Raw genomic sequence first — 14,675 nt, forward strand, 5'->3', positions numbered from 1 at the left:
AAGCCTTCAAAACCCTGGGGATACTGACAGTCACAGCACTATACATTCTAGATGTTATTTTATATATCAACAAGCTAAATCTGCAAACCAATGAAGACTTCCATAAATACAATACAAGAAATTCCAAAAACTATGTTCTGCCAAATCACCGTACAACCCTGTATGGAAAAACTTCTTCTTACAATGGCCGGAAACTGTGGAACCTTCTACCAACATCAATAAAGCAGCTCAAAGGAACAGCTCTAAAAAGAAGACTGCATGACTTCCTCGTGAGCAGACCAGTCTGACCTGAGATGCACAGATTCATGAACATTCATATCTGTAACATAACCATACTTAACTTACTTACATTAAAACATTAAACCAATATTTAACACTTTTATTATTTTGTGAGGCCTTTCGACATCAAAGATATCTTTTGTGATGTGTCTGAAGAAGATATCTTTGATATCGAAAGGCCTCACAAAATAATAAAAGTGTTAAATATTGGTTTAACGTTTTAATGTAAGTAAGTTATCAGTACCAATATAAGCTCCATCTACAACATAATCATACTTACTTGTACTAATGACACTATTGCTGTTCTTATGAATATGTAATAAAGAATTTTGTCTATTGTCTAAAACATTCACAGCTTTTTTCATTAAGGTTGGTTTTGTAACAGTGTTTAAATAATATTTGCAATGCGTTAGATGTTTTAAATTCGTAACTGGGGCAATCTGGAGTAAAATATAGATATGAATTTTTATTAGCTATCTTCATTACAACCACTGATCATTGTACTATTAATATATTATACAAATAAAATTTAAATGTAAACAAATGTTTCAGCCAATTTCAGCTGAAAGTGTGAACTGCTATTTAGTGTTAGTTAATTTGGATTTTAAAACATAAATACTTCCATTTTTTCAAAATTCCAAATATTCCAGAGACCTTTTCTAATCTTTCTCTTCTTATGAACCATCCTCTCTTTAACATATATTAAATAAAAAAACAATTAGCCGAATTGGTTCCCGAGATTAGCGCTTAGCAACACATTTAGCGATTCATTTATATATATATATATATAAGATGAAGCATAACGACATAAGAAAAATATATTATTAGTTTGACAGTACATTATATAAATAGGAAAGGTTTTTGATAAAGTATTCACCCATTATTAATAAGATAATACTGATCAACAAAATTGAAAGAACATTTTCCAAGCAAAAACGGGAGAGGAGGAGACACTCTTACCCAGCCCCTCCCCCCCCCCCAAACCATCATGAACTGCTATTGCTCAGGTTGCTCTGATACAGTGGGGCCTAAATTTTCAAAGTACATTTTCTTGCCACCAATTAAAAAATTTTACTCTCATATTCATCAATGTTAAAAAATCTAATTTTGTAGTATGAACCTAAAATTCTTTTCTCCCTTCAAAATGAAACAAAACCTCAAATCTCATATACTAAACTTAATTTAATAAATTGGATTTTTCTTAAATCAAATTTCTTAAGCTAAAAAATGTATAAATGACAAATAATTATGCTATAATAAGTGTATTTAAATCATTTTCCAAGTTTGAAACGAAATTTTATGTTCATATGCTGTTCTTTCTGGATACTCAAAATTGTTCTGACGCAGAGACTAAATTTTAACTTCTTATAACTGGCGCTACATGCGGAATAAGTACAGAAGCTCGAAGAAACATGAGGAGGGGGAGACACATGACCACACGTACACTATTCAGCCCTATAGCGTTCGATGTGTGGCTCCACCAAAACTAATTCAGTTATTTTCAACCAACACCTTGTGGGGTTTCGACTTCTAAAAAGTGCATTTCCATATAGAAATGTTTAAAAGAAAAAAACCATACTTTTCCCCAAGACAACATGCTGAAACCATCTATTTAAAAACCTTTTTTTTTCTTTCATAATTAATTTTCATTCTAGATATAATAACATAATTTTAACCAACCATAATCGGTTTTCACTCCACTGATCCATAAAGGGTTTTCACCGTATAATTTTGATATTCTTAAGTGAGTGATTGGCTACAAAGAATCGAATAGTCTGAAAAATTTATTATAAGTGTAGTTTGTCTGTAGCTATCTTGTTGTCTTCAATTTATCCTCTCCTCTCAATGAACTATTATGAAGGTGCAAAGTCAAATAGCCTACTCTGGTACTTCTAAAAACCAATATAAATTATACAGTAGATACATACACCAGAATGTGTTAAAACAAGAAGTTAGAATTCAACAAAAAGATTATTTAAAACAAATAATAGGCTACATTTTTTATCGTAATTGTATTATTCCAGTACAAAATTAGCAGAATTATGTACTACTATTAATAAACAGTATTAAAAATTAGCTGTCCATACAACTGTTTTAAGAAGTCTTTATTTAAATATGTCCTTGAAAAAATGCTCATTGCTGCATATAGGTGTAAAGTAAAAATGTATTCCATACTACATGTTTCAAATTGCCTGCCACATGTGTAAAAATTACTGCTAATTCGATGGTTAAAATGAAGATGTAAATCACAGTTTTCATCTTAATGTGAATACTACTTGAACTAAATAATAAAATTATGTACAGTAAACCCTGTTAGGATTTAAAAATTTTGAGACATGATAATTAGGATTTTTTTTTAATTTGGACTTGGCCCACAAGATTTTTTAAGACTTTGTACATTTCACAATAACCCAGAGTTTATTGTGAAAGTAAATATGAAAATACAATTTTTTTCTTACCAACTGCACTCAGAAAAATTCAATACTTAAAATATTGCATTACAAAGTCTTTAATGTTATTTCATGAAAAAAGGATTATTTACCTTTTTCACCAATCTTTGGTTCACAAAGATCGTTAATGTATACTATTGCATATATTTACATTTGAAAAACTTGGTAACCAAATCCCGTACTTTTGGATTTTGACAGTTTCTGAACTTAAAAATTCATGAAAATATTTTAAAACAATTCCTTAAGATTAATTTTGTCAGGAAATAGTTTAGTTCACTATTCTACTACAATCCATTCTCTTACAATCGATTCGTTATGATTATAAGCTATATTTCAAGAAGAATGACATCAGATGGAACCGTCAATGGCAGAAAACAGTAAAATGATTAGGAATACAGGTCAGAATCATAACTAGAAGTCACTGGAAAGTTTGACAGTACAAATGTTAACCAGTGAAATTCAAGAAATCTTCCCCACCATACAAAGAGTGACACAATGACTAATAACTTCAAAAATTCAAATTTCCAATACTGTAAATAATTGACTCTGCAGTTTGACAGGAGTGCTTTTAAATTAATGAGTAAATAAGACGAGTAGTTTAATCGTGGTAAGTATCAGTGTGAAACGTAATTGAACAGTATTAAATACACATTTTATCATTCAAAGATAATATCGAAGGCCGACTTCAATCTTTCTCAATAACAACTTAAAAGTGAACTTATTGTAGAGTAGGATTGCCTCTCATACCATTTCTTTAAAAATAAATAAAGTGTAAGGTCATTTTATGGAATTCCAAAGAAAAAACAAAAAGAGCATTCGAAATTTGAATGGTTTTATATTTGAACACAAACATATTGCTATAGAGATATATGTTATGAGAGGCAAATGTTTGGTCAACTCTCATAAAGCAATAGTGAGTTGTATGAGTTTAAAAAATTACATATAACAAATTCAAACTTTATCCAGCTTACTCTGTTCTTCATCACTACAACCTCAATGACTGGTTATCTCACTACATTACTTGACCTGGCCACCTCGGTGGCATGAAGGCCACTCCACCTACTACTTGAGTGACAACCATATCCAGCTTACTCTGTTCTTCATCACTACAACCTCAATGACTGGTTATCTCACTACATTACTTAACCTGTCCACCTCGGTGGCATGCAGGCCATTCCACCTACTACTTGAGTGACAACCATATCCAGCTTACTCTGTTCTTCATCACTACAACCTCAATGACTGGTTATCTCACTACATTACTTGACCTGGCCACCTCGGTGGCATGCAGGCCATTCCACCTACTACTTGAGTGACAACCATATCCAGCTTACTCTGTTCTTCATCACTACAACCTCAATGACTGGTTATCTCACTACATTACTTAACCTGTCCACCTCGGTGGCATGCAGGCCATTCCACCTACTACTTGAGTGACAACCATATCCAGCTTACTCTGTTCTTCATCACTACAACCTCAATGACTGGTTATCTCACTACATTACTTGACCTGGCCACCTCGGTGGCATGCAGGCCATTCCACCTACTACTTGAGTGACAACCATATTCAGCTTACTCTGTTCTTCATCACTACAACCTCAATGACTGGTTATCTCACTACATTACTTGACCTGGCCACCTCATTGGCATGCAGGCCACTCCACCTACTACTTGAGTGACAACCATATCCAGCTTACTCTGTTCTTCATCATTACAACCTCAAATTACGTTAGTTGCAGAAACCAACTCAACATTGTACATACAAATGTATGCAGAATATGATAAACCACCCAGAATACTAGTTTTATAAGTAGATTTTACAGTTACTCAATATAATTATCTTGTTTTTATATAATTTAACTTGAAAATAGAAGTAGGTGTAGTAAAATTATTCAACCTATAATTGTAGCAGACACAACTACACTAACAGATATGAATTAACCCAAAGTAATATAAAAAATGGTCATTAGTCAAAATTAATGAAGACTTATCTTTATTATTAACAAATTATAAGATAATTTTAGGAATAAACTGATTACAATGATAATGTTAATGATAACAATGATGTTTATAATGATAACAATGAACCTTTTATCAAATTTAAGAAATTATTTTGAAATAACTTCATCTCTTCATCTAAAATCCTTACTTAATACAACAAAATTATATTATTGTATATCATACAATAAGTTGCTTGTCAATGTTTACAAGTATTCTACTTTAAACCCCCAGGTTTAGGCCCTAACCGATCACATGAAATAAGGATTATACTAAAGAGTAATTGAGATAAATGCTCCACCAAAGATGAGATAATTTAATATGTATAAATACACAAGTGGTATTAACATTTTCTATATTATACAGGGTGTTTAAAAAAGGACTTTACAACTTTGAAAACTCATATAAATTTATTCAAAAAAGGTACAGTGCTGGTTTTAGTGCTGATTTAAAGGAAGACACATAAGTTTTTTACATTGAACTAGAAATGTTCTATGTGGCTTCCGTTGGTGCAGATATCCCATCAGTAGCTGATATCTCCTGCGCACTCATTGCAGGTGTAACTTGCTCAGCGGCGGTGTAGATTCTTGTTTTAAACTCCGGTAGAGTGGTGGACAAAGGAGGTACATACACCATATTATTGATAAAGCCCCAGAAGGAAAAGTCTAGTGGTGTTAGGGCTGGGGAGCATGGGGCCATGCAATCGGTGCAGCACGGTCAATCTATTGACCTGGGAAGAGGCTATTTTGAAACTCCTGGACATCAGTAAGATAATATGGTGAAGTGCCATCTTGCATGAAGTAAACACTTCGTTCTCAGTCATCCCATCGATCTGTGGTATAAAAGATTGTTGCAACATATTAGGTACACTATCTAGTCGATAGATCTCTCTTGAAAAAAGGGGCCATACATTTTCTTCTTGCTTCTTCTAAACACGTTCAGTTTAGGGCTATCACGAGCATATTGGAATGTTTCATGAGAATTTTCACTCCCCCAAATCCTACAGTTATTGTGTTAACCTTGCCACTAAAGTGAAAAGATGACTCGTCAAAAAAGATTACAATATCCAAGAAATGATGATTATCATCATCCAATCGATTTAATACATATGTTCTTCTGGGCAATCTTATCAGAGTCTTTAACTGCTTGTAAAAGCGACAATCTGTACAGTTTCAAATGCAAACATTTTCACAACATATGCCAAACCGACATATGAGGGACTTGCAGCTCACATGACGTGGAGTCGATTTCGTCAGCTGTTGACAAAACTGTGCCTCACTTGCTCAACGACTTCGTCAGATGTGCCCGGACGACCTGATGATTTCTTTTTACTGACTACCCTGTTTCTACAAAACATTTACTCATAAATTGTAGGCCTACTAGGAGGATCTTTAGCGTACTTGGGACAAAAATTACGTTTAACTGTTGTCGCCAACTCAGATTCTTCAAACCAAAACACACAGTTAGCACACTCCGGTCCAGTTAAAGCAACCATCTTTAACGTATCTGCCGCTAGTGATTGTTGCAGTGCGATTCTGCCCTAGTGAAGTATGCAAGTCAAAACTTAATGTGTTCCCTTTGAAACAACACTAAAGCCAGTACTTTACCATTTTTTGAACAAATTTATATGAGTTTTCAAAAAGTCCTTCTTGAAACACTCTGTATATCAAAATTACTTTGTTTCCATGAAACATAGAAATGTTACGTGAAAGTAGAAATAAAAAAAAGATTAAAATTAGAAAAATTTACTTTTTTAGGTAAAATTTAACTAGTTATGAAAGTACTCATATATCCTTTTAATATTTAAATTTGAATATAGTTACTACTATTAAACACAATCTACTGTTGATGTTAAATAGTATTTTATAAATAACGAAATATTAAATGAATACGCATAGTTCCAATGAAAACTGATGCCTGTATACAGTCTCACGTACAATCGGCAAAGTTGGGTTGACTTTGGAGTCGTGACAAGTGAGCACTGATGCCAGAGATTGTACACTGACTAACTTGAACTTATGTATAGCAAGTGTCACGTTGTCTGCACATCGCCTGTATCATATTAATTTGACGCACAAAACACTAGATATTTGTTTTATTTGTGATTGTGAAATTGTATTTTTCTATTTAGTAAAAAAATAAATGATAGATATGATTGACTGATTAGGAATGTAAAAATTGATCAAACTTCATAGTTTGAACCAACGAAATAGGTTCAATGGGTGATCGGAATGCAGGAGCATAGTGTGTATTGTATCAAGTTTATGTATATTCATACTTTACTAGTATGGTACCCTCAGGTACAAACAAGGACAGCGAGCCGGGTGATCTGAGAAGTAGGCAGAAAGTATCCTTTTAAGGATTTAACCTAACAGTAAATGTTATAGATGTTAAAGACAAGTTTGGATGTGTATGTGCTTCCATCATGCAAAAGCTATCGATCATGTATTTTGTATTGAAATGTTGCATGAACACTAAAATAATATCTACACCGAATAACCCTAATTTCATTCCAAAATGATCACACTGTTACTTCTTTTAACATTATAATCGCTCTCACTGAGAAAGTGATGTTATAAGAAATGTCTCCCCACTGGCCTAAAATAGTACAAGTGGGTCACAATAAAAAATATCTTACAATTACAATCACCTCTCTTAGGTGCTTGGTATACCATTTAAAAAGAATATGCGTATTACACTGTTGTTCAGCAGGATACAGCCAGAGATTTACTATAATTTAAAATATCTATAACGTAATTCATGTCAACATTTTTGTTTCTATAGTTTATAGATAATCATAAATATGATTCTATTGTGGTGGTGGCCTCTTATTACACTGCATCCCTTTCGGCTGTCATTTAATATTTTTTTATTATGCTTTTTATTTTACTTTATCTTTCTAGCACTTGTTTATCATCTAAAATGTTATTAAAAACATTCAATTTTTATTACATTTCATTAGTAAAACTACTAAAGTTGATTTGTATCCCCACAATTTACATATAATATTGTAGGAACCGGGGTTTAAATTCTGGTAGACCAAAGTGTGTACAATCCTTAAAAATGTAGTACAAATAAAGTAGACTTTAATAAGCAGCCTACACTCTTTATTCAATTGTTTTTATCCAATGATTTGATTATTTTTATTCAAATGAATTATTGTACATTACAATTTATTTAACAAAACATATGATTCCTACTTATTAGTTAGAGCCATTAGTCATTTATTTATTTATTTATTATGTTATCAATTTGGATAATATATCAAATATTTCTATAATAACAATCGAACAACGAGTCTAATTAACGAGGGAAATATCTCTCCAACAAATATTTCCCAGTAAACAGAATTAGAGACTGTTTGGGAACAATGCTGGAAAAACAGTGGATTTAAATATGCAGACCTCAATTATTATGTTATACACTAGTTGACCAGAGTGAGCTATACATTACATAAAAAAGCAACATAAGAATTTTAGATAATATAAAAGGAAAAGAAGATAATATATATTTAGTTCATACCTGTGTGCTGCCTTTCTGTACCATTTGCGCCCAGTTCCAGGACCTAGCTCTGCTGTTGGACTAGGGCATAGCCCTGGAGGAAATCCTGGAGATCCTGGTGACTGGTTGTTCAATAATTCATCAGAAATAAATTTTAAACTGTCCATGACCAGGGAAGTGCTAGATTTAGTATTAACAATAAATAGAGACAATTAATTGCTAACCTAACACTTTAAAGGGCAAAAACTTATGTAAATTAATTGATAACGATGAAAAACTAAGTAATTTTTATAAAACAAATCGAGTTTAAAACGTGAACTCGGGCCTCTCTACTTTGCTACGACTTTGCTTAGCAATTTGCACTTCAATCAAGTAGAAACAAACAAAGTGCAGACGATAGCACTTCTTACTTAAAAACAGTCTAAAAAAATAGCACATATGATTTTAAACATATGTTAGAAAGGCACGTTAGCCAACACTGCTTCACCAACTGTATAAGTTAAGCAATATGTTAAGTTATAAATTGTATATTATTTATGTTAAAATACATATGTATTTTTTATTACACAGTATAATTGATAATCCTAATCTATTTTGTACTTAAAATAAACATTTGGTCTTAATCGGATCACAAGTTTTCGACTTATGAGTTTTCAAATCTACAGTTCGGTTGAAAAGTGCCAAAACCTGGTATTTTTCGTTTCTGTCGATATAAAAACTAGACATTATTCTTGATAAACAATTGTATATGTAGAAATGCGAAATAAATAAGCTAAATATATATATAAAACTCCAGTTATTGTAGCTATATTAGTTAGTTTGTAGTAGTTAAATTTCTAAGTCAGATATCTATACTTATTTGATCCGAGAATAGCTTTGGTCTAGATTTGTGATTTGAACTTAACTATTTTGTTAATGTTATGATTAAATTTTGTTTTAGTTAAATAGACCTAATATAAAATGAATTTTTGCAGAAGATTTCAATTATCCCAGTACAAGCTACCTGATGATTGATGGTAGAGTGGTTTTTTACTATAAACATTATACACTATCACCTGATCTTTGCGATTTTACCTAATTGTATTAGTTCGGAAGTACTTTAAAATAACGATTCTAGGACCTAATATTTCAAAAACTTCACGGGAGAAGGCTCTCGTACCCCTACCTAATCTGGAAAGGTTTTCCATAACCATCTGACTCCCATGTATTCTGGACACCCCTCAGAGAAGATTTCTCGGTGTGCCACTGAGACAAATTAGCCTACCTATATTACTGGGAATCCAAGAAACAGTAATTCTGATTGACTTTCTTCATCAGAGAGGAAGCAAGGGACGTTTCTTAATACTACATCAAGTTTCTGTCTTGTTTGGGAAATGTGATATTTAACATTCGATTCATCATAAAAAGTAGTTTTACTTCTAAACTCAGGTATAATATTTATTTGAAGATTTGTATTAAGGGCTTACCATTTACTTCAGTAGGAAAACATATTGCTTTATCGTTGTTTTAATATCTTTCACTATTATAAAGAAATATAGGCTGTCACATCATAAAGAAATATAGGTGGAAGTTTATATCCTGCCTAGAATGGGTATGAAGAGCAGTATTGTAATCCACTTCAACATTATAGCTGTATTGTATTTTATTGCAGTCTAATTACAAAACAAATCTATTTTATCTACACAGTTGTTTAGAGTCTAGAATGTTTCTTAGGTTCAACAACGCTACTTGAACAAAATTTTCGTTTACTTGGAGTGACGAATCCTTAGCTTTTACTTTTATCATTCACGTTCAACAGTGACTTATACACACTGCTGTTTGTAGTTGTTGACATTTTACAACTCACAGGAGGTCCGGGGTTATGTTTGGGTAATGATTATTTGATACAAAGTGAATGAAAATTTAACAAAGTGATATTACAAGTTTTCAGTACTTCAAAATAATGTCAAAGTATATCAGTACATACGAAAGAACAAAAAATAACACAATTACTAATTAAAATAAGTATTTTTGTCAGAAACCCTCCCAACTTGCCTTACAAATTCAAATTTAATGCATCAATATAAGGCAATTAATAAAAGATTTGAATAAATTACAACTCTTTTAATTTTTTACAACTCTTACAAATTTTTGTTTGTTTATTATATACATTAACGATCTGCCGTTCAACAATGTAAGACCACTCTTTATGCCGATGACACTCTATTTATAGTTACTAGTGAATTACTTAATGAGGTAAAAACACATAGTGATGAGGTAATGGAGGTTGCTTGTTCTTGGTTTAATTGTAATAATCTAGAAGTCAATACTGATAAAACAGAATCAATTTGCTTCACATTGAAAAAGTTAAACGCAAAAGAAAATTGTTCTAAACCAGTTAAGTTGCTTGGAGTGGTTTTTGACCAGAAGCTTTCTTGGGAAGCTCACACCAACACAGTCATTTCGAAATTGTCTAGGGCCTGTTTTCTACTTAGAAAATTAAAATCTTGTGTTGGTGGAGATATGATGCTTATCTCCTATTTTATTGAATTTCACTCTCACTTGCTATATGCTGCAATGCTGTGGGGAAATAGTAAGGGTGCTAGCCAGGTTTTTACATGGCAAAGAAAGGCAATGAGAATTTTGGCCAATTTAGCTTATCAGGATGATTGTAAGCAATCTAATATAATGACAGTTCCTTCCATTTTTGTATTTCAAAATTTAATACATGTAAAGAAAAACCAAAATGAATTTGTTTGTTTTAACGAGGTCCATGACTATTATACTCGAAGGGCACAGGATATTATTATACCTTCTTCCAGGCTACAGAAGACTATAGCTAGTCATAGACATTTGCAAATTATGTGTTTTAACAAACTACCACAAGAGTTCAGAAGTTTAGAACTTCAACCATATTCATGTAAATTGTCACGTTGGCTTATAAGACGTAAGACCTTTTATTCACTTGAGGAATTTTTTACAACAAATATTAATTTACCTTAGAATAGGTGGATATGTGGCAGTTTCTCCCTGAAGATGGCTTTTTCTGTTTGCGCTGACCTGAATCTATTATAGTATTCTTTCTGTGTTTTGTATAAGCACTTAAATGTGTCTGTATGGTACAGGCCTTTGGGCAGTGTGGACTATACCTTAGTCTCATGATCATGTTTAGACTAATTATATTATTATGTATTTTAAATTAACATAATGTATAGTATAATATAGTTTTGTATAGTGTAATGTATTATACATTTTACTTCTTGACGTTGTCTATAGCAATGTAAAATTGACAAATGACAATAAATAAAAATGAAAAATGAAAAAAAATTAAAACTCTAAACAAACAATTTAGTACGTTAGCGCTGTTGAGTAAACAATGCTGACTACATAGCGCTGTAACAACTACATTTAACGGACATCATTCTGTCACATAATCCTCATATGAATGCAAAGTCTTTATATCCGAACCATCCATACTGGTCTCTCTGACACAGCACATCCACATTCCTCTTACATTCAACTATACGAGTATCATCAGCGATTATGCGTTTACAACACAATAATATTTAATTTGGAGAGAAGGGAGGAACTTCTATTAAAAAAAACTTCCATTTCATTTTTGTATACTATAATATACGTAAATAAGTTCATTACATCAATAATCTGATCGGCTTACTTATTAACATGTTCATAAAATAGTAACCAACGTCTTCTAATGTTTTTAATAAAGATTTTTTAATTGGCTGTGAACATCATAGCTTCAGACTGAGTATCATCCAATCGTCTTGTTACATATCTCAGTTAGTGACTGCTTAACAAATTTTTATAAAAATCATCGATTACAATCAATTCTATTAAAGAGTTAAACTTGGAACCTTGAGTATCTATTAAAGTATATAACTTGGAAAACAAAACTGTCCCGCCAATTAAGAAGGCAGTGAAAATGGTTGATTGTTAACAACATCCGGCATTTTCTTCCTTGTTTGGTTTTATGCTGCTCCTGACATTTTTTATAATCAAGAAAATAAAATTGTGTTCTCAAAGGTAATTTATTGTTTTGTTAAAATAGGCAACATAAAACCATGATTAGTAACACCTAATTAAGACTCAACAATATATTTGCTGACAATCTACTTTTGTTAGATGAGGTTTAAATATTTAATCAAGACCTATCCTGGAGATGTAAACAGAATCAAAGTTTGTATTAGACATACTTAGTGAAACAGTATTAAAAACATAAATAAATTGTTAATAATAATGCTTTGTTGGTTTTATATTACTTTCGTCTTATAAAAATGTAAAGTGGGATATAGCCTGAGATTTCATTCATAGTTCATGAATATGCAGATTGCAGCTGGAGAGGCTATCCATAAATCTTATGGATTATGGATGGAACATTCTTTTATTTATCATAATTTTTATTTGTTTTGTGTGCTGTTAAAATAAACTGAAATGTACTAGTGTACTAATTAGCCCTTTTAGTATCATCAACCAAAATAGCAATAGCCTAGTTGCACTGAAGAATGCTGGGGTACATACTACTGAAGGATGCCAGGCCTATTTTACGTGATATGCATTCTTTACTTAAACGCTTGTAAACACTGCAAATATCTAAATTACTAATTTATATTAAAAGCATATTTACAACATAAAAGGAAAACTCATTATCTAGGCTATTGAAAATAATCTTATTTTTTAACCCTTTTAGAATGAAAAAACATTTTAATTTTTTTAATAAATACCTTTGAAATAATTATTAATGTCTTCTGAAGGGTGTTCTGCAGATGAGAAGGTGGAAACTAAGGAGAATGTAAACATTTGATAATTACATAAAAATTTTAAGAAATATGTATATTTTTGTACCCTATTAGTTACAGGGGTAGGGTACGATAAGCGGACCCGGTTTTTTATATCGAAATTGGCTAACGATATTACTTGATCATAACCATCGATATATAATCAATCGATACTGATTAATTATTTTGAACAATTAACTTAAGTAACCTTTATCAAGAGCTGTAAACACTTTCAAATAATACACGTAAGGTAATATTTCAATTTTACACAAGTAACATTTGATTATTAAAAATGGCAGTAAATTTTAGAATACTACACGAAATTGCTTTGATGAAAGATGATAAGATATGTTTAACGTCGCTTCAACATGTTGGACTCATACAGAAAAACCCATTACCGGTATGTGAAATTTGTGCGAAAGAAACAACTGTAACTGTGAGAGGAGCAAATATGGTCGTCTTCAGTTTTCCTAATTTTGGTTATAATTTGTTTCATCAGTGTAAATATTATATTCATATTTTAATTTAATACATATAATTGTTATTGAGCACTATAGATAATTTTATATCGATTGATAGTCTATAGGATTTGAGATGCAAATATTAGGTATCGATAATTACATTCTTCGATATAAAAAACCGGGTCTGCTTATCGTACCCTACCCAGTTACAGTAACATTGAATAAAATATAATATTATTTAATAATAATGTAATTAAGTATAAAATTGAGAAGAATATTTCATTTGCTTTTTTGTTTTTAAATGTTTTAATATTTTGGTTAGGCTATAAGAACAAAAAATGATTTTTACTGATTGGTTGGAATGTAAGAATAAAAAAAACCAACTACACAAAAATACACAACACAATCACTTGTATGGTGACACAGCCGGAGTGACGTGATACAACAGCTGTTGTGCGATATGAAAAAGATATTAGATGGATGACTTGTACTACAATATGACTGCATAAATTAATATGTTGTATAAATGTTATAGGGTATACATTAGTACAGAAAATCATGATATTATGATGTTTCAGGACTCAAAATTTAAAAAAAGGACTACAGATAGTACTCTAGTCTTTTCAGAAAAACTAGTGCAGACTACTAGCATCGTCTCCTTTGACAACGAACTTTGCAGGCTGTGAGTACTGGCTCTGCTTAAAAGGGTTAAACAATTTTAACATAGCCTATACAAAGTTATTTATACTATTTACTATAGGTAGCTAATTGATATTTATTTTTTTGCTCGGTCATGGCTCTTGTAATGACAGGAATGGTGTCAAAACATTTTCCTTTAAGGACAGTTAATTTTTGGGAAGAGCCAGAAGTTGCATGGTGCTAAATCGGGTGAGTATGGCGGATGTGGACAGATAGGAAGATTTTTTTTGGCCAAAAACTCGTGAATGAGAAGTGAGGTGCAAAACAGTGCACTGTGTTGATGAAAAAGAAAGCCATTCACCAATTTTTCTGGTTTCTTTCTTTTTCATTTTGCAAAGGTTGCAGTACACCCCTATAAAATTCATAATTTACAGTTGATCCCCTTGGAACGAACTCTAATCGCACTATGCCTTTACTATCAAAAAAACAATGAGCATAACCTTGATGTTAGATTTTTACTTAATTGCCTTTTTAGGGCAAGGAGATGCACTGGTTTTCCATTGGGAACTCTG

The 14,675-nt window shown here is 31.7% G+C and overlaps 2 protein-coding genes across 3 annotated transcripts in view; one reads left to right on the top strand and one right to left on the bottom strand.

Moving 5' to 3' along the window:
• The window catches only part of LOC124353230 (cytosolic purine 5'-nucleotidase), a 131,162-nt gene extending 122,541 nt beyond the window's left edge, over positions 1-8,621 (bottom strand). Inside the window, exon 1 of one of the 2 annotated variants that reach the window (XM_046803137.1) lies at positions 8,250-8,621. In XM_046803137.1, coding sequence (XP_046659093.1) covers positions 8,250-8,395 — 146 coding nt within the window. In that variant the 5' untranslated portion in view covers positions 8,396-8,621. The remainder of the gene's footprint in view (positions 1-8,249) is intronic. The other variant, XM_046803138.1, reaches the window with a different exon arrangement.
• Positions 8,622-12,040: 3,419 nt separating this feature from the next.
• LOC124353232 (COP1-interactive protein 1-like) overlaps positions 12,041-14,675 on the top strand; it is a 31,451-nt gene continuing 28,816 nt past the window's right edge. Inside the window, exons 1-2 of the mRNA XM_046803143.1 lie at positions 12,041-12,251; positions 14,043-14,146. The gene's annotated coding sequence lies outside the window, so the exon portion shown is untranslated. The remainder of the gene's footprint in view (positions 12,252-14,042; positions 14,147-14,675) is intronic.

The sequence above is a fragment of the Homalodisca vitripennis genome, chromosome 1 (assembly GCF_021130785.1).
Source record: "Homalodisca vitripennis isolate AUS2020 chromosome 1, UT_GWSS_2.1, whole genome shotgun sequence".
NCBI classification, from domain to species: domain Eukaryota; kingdom Metazoa; phylum Arthropoda; class Insecta; order Hemiptera; family Cicadellidae; genus Homalodisca; species Homalodisca vitripennis.